At 52.4% G+C, this 12,400-nt stretch overlaps 1 protein-coding gene across 1 annotated transcript in view; it reads left to right on the top strand.

Moving 5' to 3' along the window:
- The first annotated feature begins 1,815 nt into the window (after positions 1 to 1,815).
- Positions 1,816 to 12,400, top strand: part of PAX3 (paired box 3) — a 94,176-nt gene continuing 83,591 nt past the window's right edge. Inside the window, exons 1-4 of the mRNA XM_077152043.1 lie at positions 1,816 to 1,900; positions 3,181 to 3,416; positions 4,770 to 4,899; positions 6,060 to 6,194. Of these exons, the coding sequence (XP_077008158.1) occupies positions 1,816 to 1,900; positions 3,181 to 3,416; positions 4,770 to 4,899; positions 6,060 to 6,194 (586 nt within the window). The remainder of the gene's footprint in view (positions 1,901 to 3,180; positions 3,417 to 4,769; positions 4,900 to 6,059; positions 6,195 to 12,400) is intronic.

Raw genomic sequence — 12,400 nt, 5'->3', positions numbered from 1 at the left:
TGGTGGTGGTGGAGAACTCCAGTGCAAGAAAAATTCAAAAATCGTAAAAGGAAAAAGGGGAACTTGAAGCCCAGAAGTCATTGTTTCCTTTATTTCAAAGGGAAAAACCTGCCCGATTCTCATCCTTTTGATTGATTAAGGCCCTGAATACCTCGCGGCCCCGGAGTGACAGTCCTTGAATAGACTCGGCCGAATAAAGCGCAGTGCGGAGCGCGGGGCTGGCACTCGGGGGTGTAAAGGAGGCGAGTTCGCTGGCACTTACCAAGTTATAAATAAAAGGCCATGCACAATGGTACCTTCTCTAAGGACAGACAGTCTTTACAACACTCTTGGCGTCATATCCTGCTGGGGACACTTCAGCTACTAGCCAAGACTTCGCTCCTTTTATTTTTCCAGCAGTTTAGTCTGAATGCCATAATAAATTCCTGAGAACAAACGTCGCAGCCGGGCAAAACTTTAACATATAGACGCATCTCTGCCGACGCACTCGTCGAGATTCAGGCTCCTGGTTTCCCAGAGCGGGTTTTTTAAATCAAGAGGAGAACGTCTTCTTCTCCTTGTTCCTCCCTCCCCCCAGCCCTCAACTAAGATGGTGGAGCCTCGCCAGGGCTCCCAAGGAGTCACACTACCACACACGTACACACACACGGAGAAGACAAAAGAACCTCCTCAGCACCCCTAGGCTACTTCTTAGAGAAGCCTCCCGGGGAGGACCCGGTAACAGACCTAGGCCCAGGGGCACTGGCCAGACGAAGGCAGGTTAAATGGATATGGGGCTCCTGGAGTCCTGCTATCGAAATCGCGCCCCCTTCAGTGACAGAAAGCCAAGAAAAAGGGGCGGCGGGGGGAGAACATACAGCGTGTGTGTGAGAAAGAAAGAACACTGTGTGGGGGTGTGTATGAGAGAGAGCGAAGAGACAGAGGCACAGGCAGAGGGACGTCCAGAGATAGAGAGACAGACACCTAGACACGCAGAAAAACAGGAATGAGAGAAACAGTCTGAGACAGGGTATCCCACTCAGAGACACAGAGACAGAAAGAGAAATAGAAAGTCCCAGAAGCAGAGAGTGACAGAATCCCTCTCCACCCTCTGCGGCTGCCATCTTCCTGGGACCATCTCTCTCTCTCTCTCTCTCTCTCTCTCTCTCTCTCTCTCTCTCTTTCTCTCTCTCTCTCTCTTTTCTCTATCTCCGGGTTTCCACTGGGCCGCGCTTCTCTCCCCGGCAAAGGGCGCCACGCGCGTCCCTTTCCGGGCCGGCGGAGGCTTCGGCACCGCCGGGGATGGGAAGAGAAAGTGGCCGCTGTCGCCCAATCAGCGCGTGTCTCCGCCACCCGGGACGGTCTCCCCGTCGGCCAATCGCAGCTCAGGGCTCCTGACCAAGCTTTGGGTGAAAGAACTAATAAATGCTCCCGAGCCCGGATCCCCGCACTCGGTGTCACGACGGGAGGAGACTCAGGCGGGCCGCGCTCCCGCCCCCGCCCCCCTCCCCGGCTCCTCGCCGCGCTCCGAGCCCCCTCTCCAGCGCCCCCAGCCGCGGGGCCACTCGCCCAGACTCGCGCCAAACTTTTCCTCCCTGGGCTCGCGATTCTCGACTCCGGAGCCTCCCCGCCCGGCCCCTTTCCCCCGTGCCTTCTCGTGCCTCTGGGCGAGGAGCGAGCAGCCCCCCTCTCACCGCGTCCCTGCCTCTGTCTCGGGCTTTTTTGGGTAGGGGCTCTCCGTGCTCCCGGGAGTCCGCGAGGGTCACCAGCGCCGCGCTGGCCTTTGCGTTTCGCCTCTTCATCTGGATATAATTTCCAACCGGAGCTGCCCCCGGGATGACCACGCTGGCCGGAGCTGTGCCCAGGATGATGCGGCCCGGCCCGGGACAGAACTACCCACGCAGCGGGTTCCCGCTGGAAGGTAAGCGAGGGCCTCAGCGTCTCCCCGAGCCCGGGGCCGCCCCCACCCCACCCAGGGACCTCCACAGGCTCCTTCAGCGCACCCAGGGAGCCCATTTCCCAGACACCCTCACCCCTACCCCAGGCGGCAACAATCGGAGACTTGGGTCCCCTCGACTTTCTCTCAGCAAACCCGTGCGAGCTTGGCCGCCAGGCCTGCGTCCTGGTCGGGTCCACTTTTTCCTGTTGTTTTGGAAATGCCGCGGTGGGGAAGTGGGGAACGGGTTTCTGAGTAACAGAAAGCAACTCCTCCGCACCCTTTGCACTCAAATGTGTCTCAGAATAGTCTCGGATGCTTCCACGTTTGCTAAAACTCTTCTTAGTTCCTGAAGATATTTCTTGCCCAAGGAGGAAAAAGTTGTTGTGATGGCTGACGGCTGGCAACGCGAATGGAATTTTTAGTGTGGATTAATTAAAGTTCCATTCAGCGCAAGTGGTATCTCGAGTTTCCATACCCGTTTGGGAAACTTCCTTTCACTCGGCTTGAAGGTTCTGGGAATCCCAGGAAGGCAGGAAGCTTTGCAAGCTGAGTCCTTTCAAGACATTTTGGGATTGGGGAGGCCGGAATGGGGATGCCGACTCCGAGATGGCCTTGTTCTCGGTCCAAAGCAACACGTAATACCCAGAGCATGATTGCGGGCGAGGGGACCCGCCAGTAGGCCCTATGTGTCCGCAGGTGTAACAGGTGACAAGCGCTGCCGCCTGCGGCCTCTCTTTCGGGACCCTCTTTGACCCTTGGCTGGTCTCTTAGCCAGTGACTCCAAGGGCTGTCAACTCTCCCAAGTCCCTTAGAAAAGGAGCAGACCCAGCTGAGCAGGGTTTAGTGGGAGCAGAGTTCCAGAAGGCCAGCGGCCGGGAGAGCGTCTCTCTGCAAGGAGGCTGTTTCTCCAGCAAGAGGGAGGTAGCTGCCCAGGCTCTTCCTCCAAATTGTCACCTCGCCTGTGCCCAAAGGGAAGGCATCATCTGGGGGCAAGTATTCTGTGTACGTTGCTCCTTTCATGCAAGACTCCAAGTGTATTTATTCACCCCTGAATTGCTTAATCATTTAAGTAAGTGTGATTGAAAGAGACTCTGGTGGTGGAGAGCAGGATGGAGGAGCAGCTTCAGGGCTGGGGCCGTAAAATGAGGTACAAAGCAGATTGTCCAAAAGAGTGTGAAATTAGGTGGGTTGCTGCTTCCGACTGCTTCTCACTTCCCCGAAGCAACTCTCCCCTTGTCTCTCTTTCACCCTTCTGCTCCCAGTGTCCACCCCCCTCGGCCAGGGCCGTGTCAACCAGCTCGGCGGCGTCTTTATCAACGGCAGGCCCCTGCCCAACCACATCCGCCACAAGATCGTGGAGATGGCCCACCACGGCATCCGGCCCTGCGTCATCTCGCGCCAGCTGCGCGTGTCCCACGGCTGCGTCTCCAAGATCCTGTGCAGGTACCAGGAGACCGGTTCCATCCGCCCCGGCGCCATCGGCGGCAGCAAGCCCAAGGTGAGTCCGCCACCCGGCCCGGTTCCACGACCCTTGGTCCTGCGGTCGCCGGAGCTGAGGAAGAGGCAGCCAGCAGCACGGACTGCCACCTGGGGATTTTTAAAGCCCGAGCTGTGTGTGTGCGTGTGTATTGGGGGGTGGGGGTGGGACTCGGTTACTGCCGACACTCCTGGATGAACGCAAAGGGAAAGTCCACCCATTTTGCAAAAGAGAAGCAGAGTTTTCTTTTTATGCCCTGGAATACTGGTGTCCTCATTAAATTATTTAATAGAGGAAGCACCTACGATATGCAAGTTGCACGTACCCACCTGTTGACTATTTCTTTTCCCGAAGTATATTTCCAGCTCCCACCTATTGCGTCGCCCTTTCAAAAAGTATCTTAAAAGCTTCTTTTTGATTTTCTGATGGCTTGGCAGTTTGGACAGTTTCTCTCCCATCTCCAACCCCCAATCCCTCCCAGCCCAGATTGTCTTCCAAGATCAAAAACCTAGAGTGATTTTTCTTTGTAATGAGCAGACGATTTGGTTTTTAAAAAGCGATTTGGTGCAATCCTCAAATTATTTGTGTTCCCTTTTAAAAAGTAGAAAGTCACATTGGCTAGGCTTGAGTGGGAGGCGACTATATAGGGTCTGTCTTTTCTTTTGGATGTAGGGAGAGTCCAATATAATTTTCTCGTTGCCACAGGGCAAAATCAAGGGAAGGGTTGTGGGAAACTGAAGTCTTCCAAGCACTCCCCCACCCAACCCCCTTCACAACATATTCAAGAACCTCTGAAAACTGTTTCTTGAAAATAAGAAGCCAGCTCTCAAATTATCCATATTTGTTATCCACTCTGATTTTTTAAAACCTAGATACTTTCCCACTTTCCCATTATACTTCAGCCAAGATTTTACTTAGGCTGAAATCTTGGGCTCTTTGGAGAGGCACAAGTTGAAGAAACAAACTTGAGTTTTCTACCGCTCTTTCAAGCACTCCTCCTTTAGTTTCGTTTTCGTGTTGGTTCTGGTAATAGTTGTCTTTAATTCCAGGAACCAGAAGTACCCCCCCCACACACACACATAAACACCCCCCCCCCCCCAGGTGCTACAACCCTTCTTGTTTTACCCTGGTTGGCTGAGCTTCTCTGGGGGAAAGTTTAGGGTCCCTGGACCTCTCTAGGGTGGGGCAGTTTCCTTTCTGCTCCTTTCTGGAGTAAACTGCTTGGGAGAGTCGGGGTTCTTTAGGTGACAAGGTGCTCGGAGGGCTCCCCAGAATTGCAGGAAGGGAGTATGGAGCGAGATCTGGAGGCGGTGGGGCCAGGGCCTCTGTCCTAGAGTACCCAGTACCAACGCCTTCCTGCCTGTTCCCTTAAAGCAGGTGACAACGCCTGACGTAGAGAAGAAAATTGAGGAATACAAAAGAGAGAACCCGGGCATGTTCAGCTGGGAAATCCGAGACAAATTACTCAAGGACGCCGTCTGTGATCGAAACACTGTACCTTCAGGTACCAGGCCCATTAATGTTTCCCCGAGGCGCGGCCGTCAGTCGCTATTACCCGGGCGGGTCGTCTGAGCCGTAATAACCCCAATTATCGATCCGGGCTATAGGGAGGCGGCCCCTCTCTGGGCCCTGAAATATTTACGAACCATCCTTGGGGTTTTATGGAAGAAAGAGTGGGCTGCTTGAGTGCGTGTTTTGGGGGAGGGAGGCGGAGTAGACTGCCGCTGAAGTTTCCCCCAAAGAAGGTTGCTGAAGAGGAGGCAGGGCAGAAAACGCGAGGCAAGGCGGAGGCCAAGTGTTTATTAATATTGATGTTCCCTGTTAAAGAGAAACAAATGTTTTGGTAACCCCAACCGAAGGGAGATGGGGCCGCCCAGCCGAGACTCCGCAGTGGGCGCAAAGGAGGGGAGGCTTCAGCAACAGCCGGGGTTTTACCTGGGGGTCCCAGGGTCCCTCCCGGCGCCTCGGGCGGCCTGGTGGAGGCGGAGGCAGAAGAGCAGTAAGAGGGCGCGCGGGCGAGTTTGTTTTTAATTAAAAGGAAACTCCCATTTTTTCCCCCTTTGCAAGAACGAGATATTTCAGGGCATGGATTTGTTTACCAGACGGGAATCTGGAAAAAATAAATGGAGGAGAGCGCATTTTCTTTTGATTTTACAATAGGAAACGATCCTGAAGTTAAATTAAAACCCTTCGTGGTCTCAGAAAAAGTCCAGTTGCAGGGTACGGTCCTGGACTTCCTCCCTTAACGGGAACGGCTGGGCCCAGTGCCCTCAGGTGGGGAGTGGTAGTGCAGGGTGGGCTGGCGAGAGAATCCCCTTATATTGGAGATTTACAGCCCCGGCTATGAGTCGGGAAAGGAGGCGGCTGCAGCCGGGAAGTAAGAGACGGAGCTGGCGGGTCCCGATCCCAACTCGGTGGTGCCGGCTGCCCAGGCTCGGGGCTCCCGGTACCTAACGGCCGCCTTGCAGCGGGGTGGGGAGGTGGGTTATGGGGGCTGAGGAAGTGGTGGAAAGGTGGGGATGCCCCGAGATGCAGAAGGAGACAGGCCGAGGCGTGCTGGGCGGCCGTTCTCCGGCCCCGGCTGGGGTTTGGGGGGCTCCTTAGAGCACAGGCCCGGGAGCCTCAATCGCGTGCACTCCTCCCTCGCGCCCGCCCCCTCCCCAGTGAGCTCCATCAGCCGCATCCTGAGGAGTAAATTCGGAAAAGGCGAAGAAGAGGAGGCCGACCTGGAGAGGAAGGAGGCCGAGGAGAGCGAGAAGAAGGCGAAACACAGCATCGACGGCATCTTGAGCGAGCGAGGTAAGCGGCTGCGCGCGGCACGGTGCGCGGGTGTCCAGCCTCCGCCGGCTTCCGCACCCCGACGTTAGGGGCTTGAGGGGCGGCCCAGCCCAGGCCGGGACCAGGTCCTTCTTCCCTCACAGCGGGAGAGAGAGGGAGAGAGGCGCTCTCAATTACAACAGAAATCTCCTCTATTCTGTTTAATTTTTCCGTTGTGTGAATCTTTCTTCCGCGCCACTGCCGGCTCCCCGGGGTTTAGGCCGTGGGTTACGCCGTGGGTGGGGAGCTCTCCTCTTGCTTGCGGTGGGTTGGGGTGGGTTCGCGACTGGGCGTCTCTGAGCTGCCCGGGAGGCCTAGGGGCCTGGGGACAGAGGGCATGTGAGTCTCAGGAGTTGAAGTAGCTTTTGTGTCCTCAGGAAAGGCCTGGGTCTCCAGAGGGTTTCCCCCATCAAAGGAGAAAGAGAGCTCTTTAAGGCAGTGGATGCCCCAAATTGCGCCAAAGCAACAGCTTTATAAAAAGTGACGTGTGTGTGAGTTGGGTTTTCTCTTTGTTTCAAATAGGTTTCCAATTGTGATTGGGTTTGCCTTGTGTATGTCCAGGAAGCAAAACCAGCTCATGCTCTGGGTACAAACGAGGACATTGGCGGTGGGTTCCTGGGTCCGCAGCGTTGATAACTTCTTTCCACCCAGGGGTGCTGGCTGCGGTCTGTCAGCACCAACAGAAAATCCTCCTTTAGTAAGCCAGAAGTGCAACTTGTTTCCCCCTTACCTGCTGCGCGTCACATTCAGACTGTCTCATCTAAAGGTCCAGACCCCACTCCACCCCCCTCCACCCCCCCCCCCCCCCAAATAGACAGTATCGTTGGAGTTTTCGCGGGGATGGAAATCCCTCATTACGGGGCTGGGAGGTGGGGGTGGGGGGCTGGGGGTGGGGTGGGGGCAGGGCGTCTCGGCGGCTTTAGCCTTGGGGACAGATGTACCCTGCCAAATGCGCAGAGTCCCGAGTCGCCTGGCGCCCCTGCCCGCGCCCTGCGGTTTTCTCCACGGGAGCGCCAACTTCACCCGGTTGAATCGAGTTTGTGAGATATCCAAGAGGGATCTCCTGCCCTGAAATCGGTCTGAAACAGGCGGCTTTCCAGATTCACCTTCCTCCAAGATTTCGGTGGGCTGGGGGTGGGCACCCACCGCGACCCGCTGGATCTGCGCCCTCCACCTGGTGACGACAGGGTGGGGTTGTAGGTCGGAAAGCTAGTGGCTTCTTTTACCTTCAATATCAAACCTAGGGCGGATCGCTGGCCCTCGGAGCAACTGCTTAACAAATCATGGCAAAATTAATGCACAACCTGTAAGGGGCACTAGATTTGGATGTCACAAATCCAAATAGCTGATCTAGGGAATAGACAAAAGTGCAGATGCTCTGGCGTGCATGCAGGCGATGGAGAAAAGACAAAATCCAGGGTCGGTTGAGCAGGGAGCTTTGTTGCTCCCCTCCTTTTAAACAGGGGCCTCAAATGGGCTCAGTCTAAGCCCCTCTATTTTGGAGGGATGCGTTTCTGCCCTGGTCTCTGAGAAGAGACCCTGGCTTTTATTCCAGGCCTTGATGCAGCAGAGAGTTCTTGGGGAGGGAGAAGGGCGAGCCAGCAACCCCGAAACCAACAGGGCCTCTGCAGGCAGCTGCACGAGGAGCAGAGTGTGGTGGGTGAGGCCCAGGGGCCCACGCTTTGCTACTAGTTGCTGCAGGCGCCCGCGCGGGCAGAACCGCCGCTTCCTCGGAGCACAGGCGACCAAGGCGGAGGAGACAAAACGTCCCAAATGAGCTGGTCAAACATTTGTACAACTTTTCCAGCTTTTACAAAGAAGGCCTTCTCTACACAATCTACACTTGGAGATGAACTTGGGAGACAAAGCCGGGAGAGTCCATTGAAACTCACACTTTAGCTCGGCCCAGACAAAGCTCCAGCTCGCAGCAGCTTGATGTGAACAAAGGAAGGCAACCTTTTTATAATTCAAGGAGAAAAGAAGAGAAAACAGCTCCACAAAGGGCCGAGAATAGACATTATGGGCTTGCAATGAGGGATGAATTATTCAATGAGTCCCAATAGCTGCTGCGCCAGGAAGTTTTATGGACTCTCCAGCGTGGAAAAAGTGGCCATTTCACCTACAAAATGTTTCTAGTCTTTTGGGCCGTCTAGCTGGGCCTTGAATTGCCATTCAAGGGCAATTGCTACCATTTTTAAAAAAAAAAAACAGAGTCTTTTCCCCAGCAGGAGCTGTACTATTGAGCACACACACACACACACACACACACACACACACACACACACACACACACACACACACACACCTCGGAGGCTGAAGCCTAATTTAATTTGGGGTTGTCAAGGAAGATGCAGCTTCAGTCTCTTCAGCACCTCCAGTTCCCTTTCCAGAAGAGCCCTGGAGGGCAAGGGAGGCCCAGAGAAAGGACAGAGTGAGTTACAGTTTTGAAGGAAGGTCTAGAAACCTCAAAAATTTCCCTCTGGTGTTTGAGTATCAGCCGTCCAAGCTACCCGGCTTGGAAAATAGAATAACTGTTAATGAGGGCCTCAGTGTGCCCTGGTGAAGGGGGAAGAGGAGGCTGACCAAGGAGGGTCCCTTAGGTGCCCTGGCCAGTGCGTCACACTCTTCCTTGCTGGGCTGGCCGGTGCTGCTGAGACTGGATTTCCGAGGGCTATCTTTGACTCGAGGTCTGCTTGGCAGAGAGAGGCATCTTGAAAGTTTAGAACTACCCTCGTCCTCTGTAGAGTTTTGCTCTTTTTCCCAGAAGGTTGCTTTCTCCTTCTCAACTTTCCCTTGTCCTCGCCCGCTCCAGGAGCTGCGCTGCGGGCCGGCTGGATGCGCTCAGTCCCGCGCGCCCCGGCGCGCACTGGGCGCCGTGCGCCCCTTCAGGGTCCATCCTTTCAGTTCCCACGCGCGTGTGAAAGGAGAAGGTGAGGCGGCCAGGGAACTCCCACCCCCACCTCCACTCGGGTCCCTGGCCCACATCGAGGTCTGAGCAGGCGCAAGCTGGAGGAGCCAAGCCCCTGCCGCCGCATCTGGGGCTGCGGGCACGGCCAGCGCGCTGCGGCCACTCAATGGGCGCCTCTGTTCCTCCCCCGGCGCGGCCGAGCGGGCCCGCGGGCGCCGCCACAATGGGCCGGGCCCCCACTCCTGAGCCCCGCGCCAAAGCGCCGCGCCGCGCCGCCCCCTCCCCTGCGCTCCGGCCGGCTCGAAGCTTAGCTCGCCGGGCTGCAGCCGACTCAATTGCCTCCTTTATGTCCTTCTCACTTTCATCTAGACACAGCCCGCCTCCCCCCCTTCTTCTCCTCTTTTTTTTCCTCCCTTGCCTGAGGCTCACATTAGTGAAATTTCTGCAACCTCCCCCCATTTTTTTTCTTATTTTAAAGAAAGCCCTTAACACAAAAGCGGTGACTAATCAATAGAAACTGCTCCTTCATCTCCTCCTTCTTCTCCTCCTCCCCCTCCTCCTCCTCCAGCAGGGTGACGCTTTTCCTGTTTGTGAGTTTTGGGAAACATTTTTGCTTTGTGCCGTAATGGAATTAGAGGACAGATGAGGACTGTAAAGTGGACACGCGACTGCAAGACTCTCGCTTAAATATTTAGATGCAACGTTACAATTACTGACTTGTTGTAGCGGCTTTGAAGTGGCAGTTCGGGAGTGCAGGGGGAGACAGGCCAGATTGCCAAATTGATGTTTTGATTGGGGCTGGAGATACACTTTCATAGAACTTTCCCCCCTTTTAAAGTCACAAGTGAGCGTGGGAGGTTTGCAGCAATTTCAGAGATTGAGCTAAGAAACCCCGAGCATAGGTCGTTTGGGGGGTTCTATTCCTTTCATATCCCTCCTTTCCTAATTGACGTTTATGAGAAACAGTGCTGCTTTTTAATTTGAGAAAGTAAAAGTGAAAAAGTTTTACTGGAGTCCCGTTTTGTTTGTAAACTTGTGAGCTTTTCAAAAATTAAGGGGATGACTTCAGTTTCTCAGGAGGCATAAGATAAAGCAGTTAAAATGCAGAAAAGTTTTAAAGGTCCTTGAAGCATTTCGTTTCCAGTGGAAGCATGCAAATAGCACTTTGTCATTAATGGAAGAACCACTGGAGAGAAACGGAAGGCTATTTCTTCTCCCCGCAGTCAGCAAGGAAGGGCATTTTGGCGTGGGGGTGTGTGTAGGGGAGGTGGAATGAACTTTCCCACAGATTAAAACCATGGGGTATATAATCTCAGGTTTACGGCATGGGAACGTTTATTGAAGTGGACAGCCCACTCTCCAAGTCCACTCGTCAGAATCACGAATATGAGCCCAACGTTGTCTTGTGTCTTTAGAGGAAATTTCGTATTTTCTTAGTCCTTGCAACACTCAACAAGGAAATATCACCCGTTTTTTAAACGTAATGGAAATACCAGAACTTGAATAAATGAGAACACCGCGTTGCGTTCTTTTCTTTAGGAATTTAGCTGTAACGATCTTCCTTTTGGAACGATTTTAAAGCAAACACCAGAGCGCAGATCATAGCTTTCTCTTTTTCGCTTGTTTGTTTGATTTGGTTGACTGCTGGATGCTTACTTTCTAGCCTTATTGAAAACATGCAGATTTTCTAATTAATGCTTGAAATCGAATGTTTATTTTGGGCTTTGATTTGATTGTCGATAGCACCGGAACGGGGACGTAGGGGCTTCAAGTGCGTAATAATTACTGAGGGGTTATTTAAGAGTCCCCAGGGCTGAGCAATAAAACCCACCGGGGCGGTGAGGCGGAACCAGCAAGCGCGCCTCGATTCGGGCGAATGGAAAATACAGAAATCAATCACGTGAATAGGAGCGTTGCCACTAAACCCGGTTTCAACACCCATGAATACGTATATTTCGAAGACAAAAAACAACTTCCCTAGCAGTGAGGTTAAACGTGCAAGTTGAACATACGGAAATGGCCAATAAAATGAAAAAGTCGCATCAGCAACAGGAGCAAACAAATAACCGCTAGAGGCTATGGCCAGAGCTGGAGCAGGAAAGGTTTGGTTCGGTAGGGTTCTATGACAGGTAACTTATTTATGCTAGTAAATAAAGATTAAATAACCATTAAGAATGTATATACATAACTAACGGCACTAAAAGGCAATTAAGCAGTCAGTTCAATGTCTTATCTCACTGGCTGCTCTGGGGTTGTTTTACAACTAGGAATTAAAATCTGAAAAGAAAGTTTTCAGCGGCGCTGGCCAAATATTGATTAAGTAGCTGTTTGTTGATACTATTGTTGTGCATTAAAAGGCCGGCAGCAGGGCCCCTCAGTGGCCACCTTCTATTGTAAGGGATTCCTAACCACAGAGATCAAAGAGGGATCATTTCAATTTATCTGTCTTGGAAAATCCTCCTTTTCCTCTGAACCCTCTAAGGAGGAATTGACCAGATTCTCTTTAAGACGTAGGAACTGAAACCAGTTATGTGCCATAGATTTGTAAAGAAGAGACTCATGGGGTGTTTTTAATTATCCTATGGTGATTTCTTGTTTAGAACTGAGACTAAGATGGTGAATTTATCATCAGATAGATTTGCTCTCCCTCTTGGAATGGGGGGAGCCTGGGAACTGCTATCAGCATGTCACCCAATTCTATATAGTCTCCCGAAAGTTGTTTTCCAAGCTGGAATGATGTAAAGAAAAGATGTCGTCTTTTCATGTAAAACTAGGTGGGGAATAATTAAATACCCAGGGAACCGGGAATTATATCGACTACATTTCTTTGCATGTGTTTTCGTAACTTTTGTGTTTATAAATCCTTTGATGACCCTTGTGTATTTTTGAAAACCTCCTGTAATGCAGGAGTAGATATGCAGTTATGTGTCTAGTTTCTACATCATCAGAGTTTATTTACAAGTGGGTCATTCTGAATCATGCTGGCAGTAAACTATATCCAGATACGCAAAATAAAACTTTATTTGTCCTCTGAATTGTACTTTCTAGAGTCACCAGAATGTGAGGAAACAGCGCAGTCTCTTAACTTATGCTCAGCAATGCTTTGGAGGAATAGTTCTCTGAATAATTTTATGACTTTTTGGCTGTTGACTTGTAGTAGATGAATTATTAGACTTTTTTTTTTTTGGTTTAAGATGTCAATATATTTGGATGGGGTTTTCTTTTATTTTGAGAGCTAAAATTCCCATAGGGACCCTTTTTTTAAATATCATCTCTGTGC

The sequence above is a fragment of the Tamandua tetradactyla genome, chromosome 3, assembly GCF_023851605.1.
Source record: "Tamandua tetradactyla isolate mTamTet1 chromosome 3, mTamTet1.pri, whole genome shotgun sequence".
Classification (NCBI taxonomy): Eukaryota; Metazoa; Chordata; class Mammalia; order Pilosa; family Myrmecophagidae; genus Tamandua; species Tamandua tetradactyla.
Note: the sequence above shows the minus strand (reverse complement) of the source record. Positions and strands in the feature narration are given on the sequence as shown.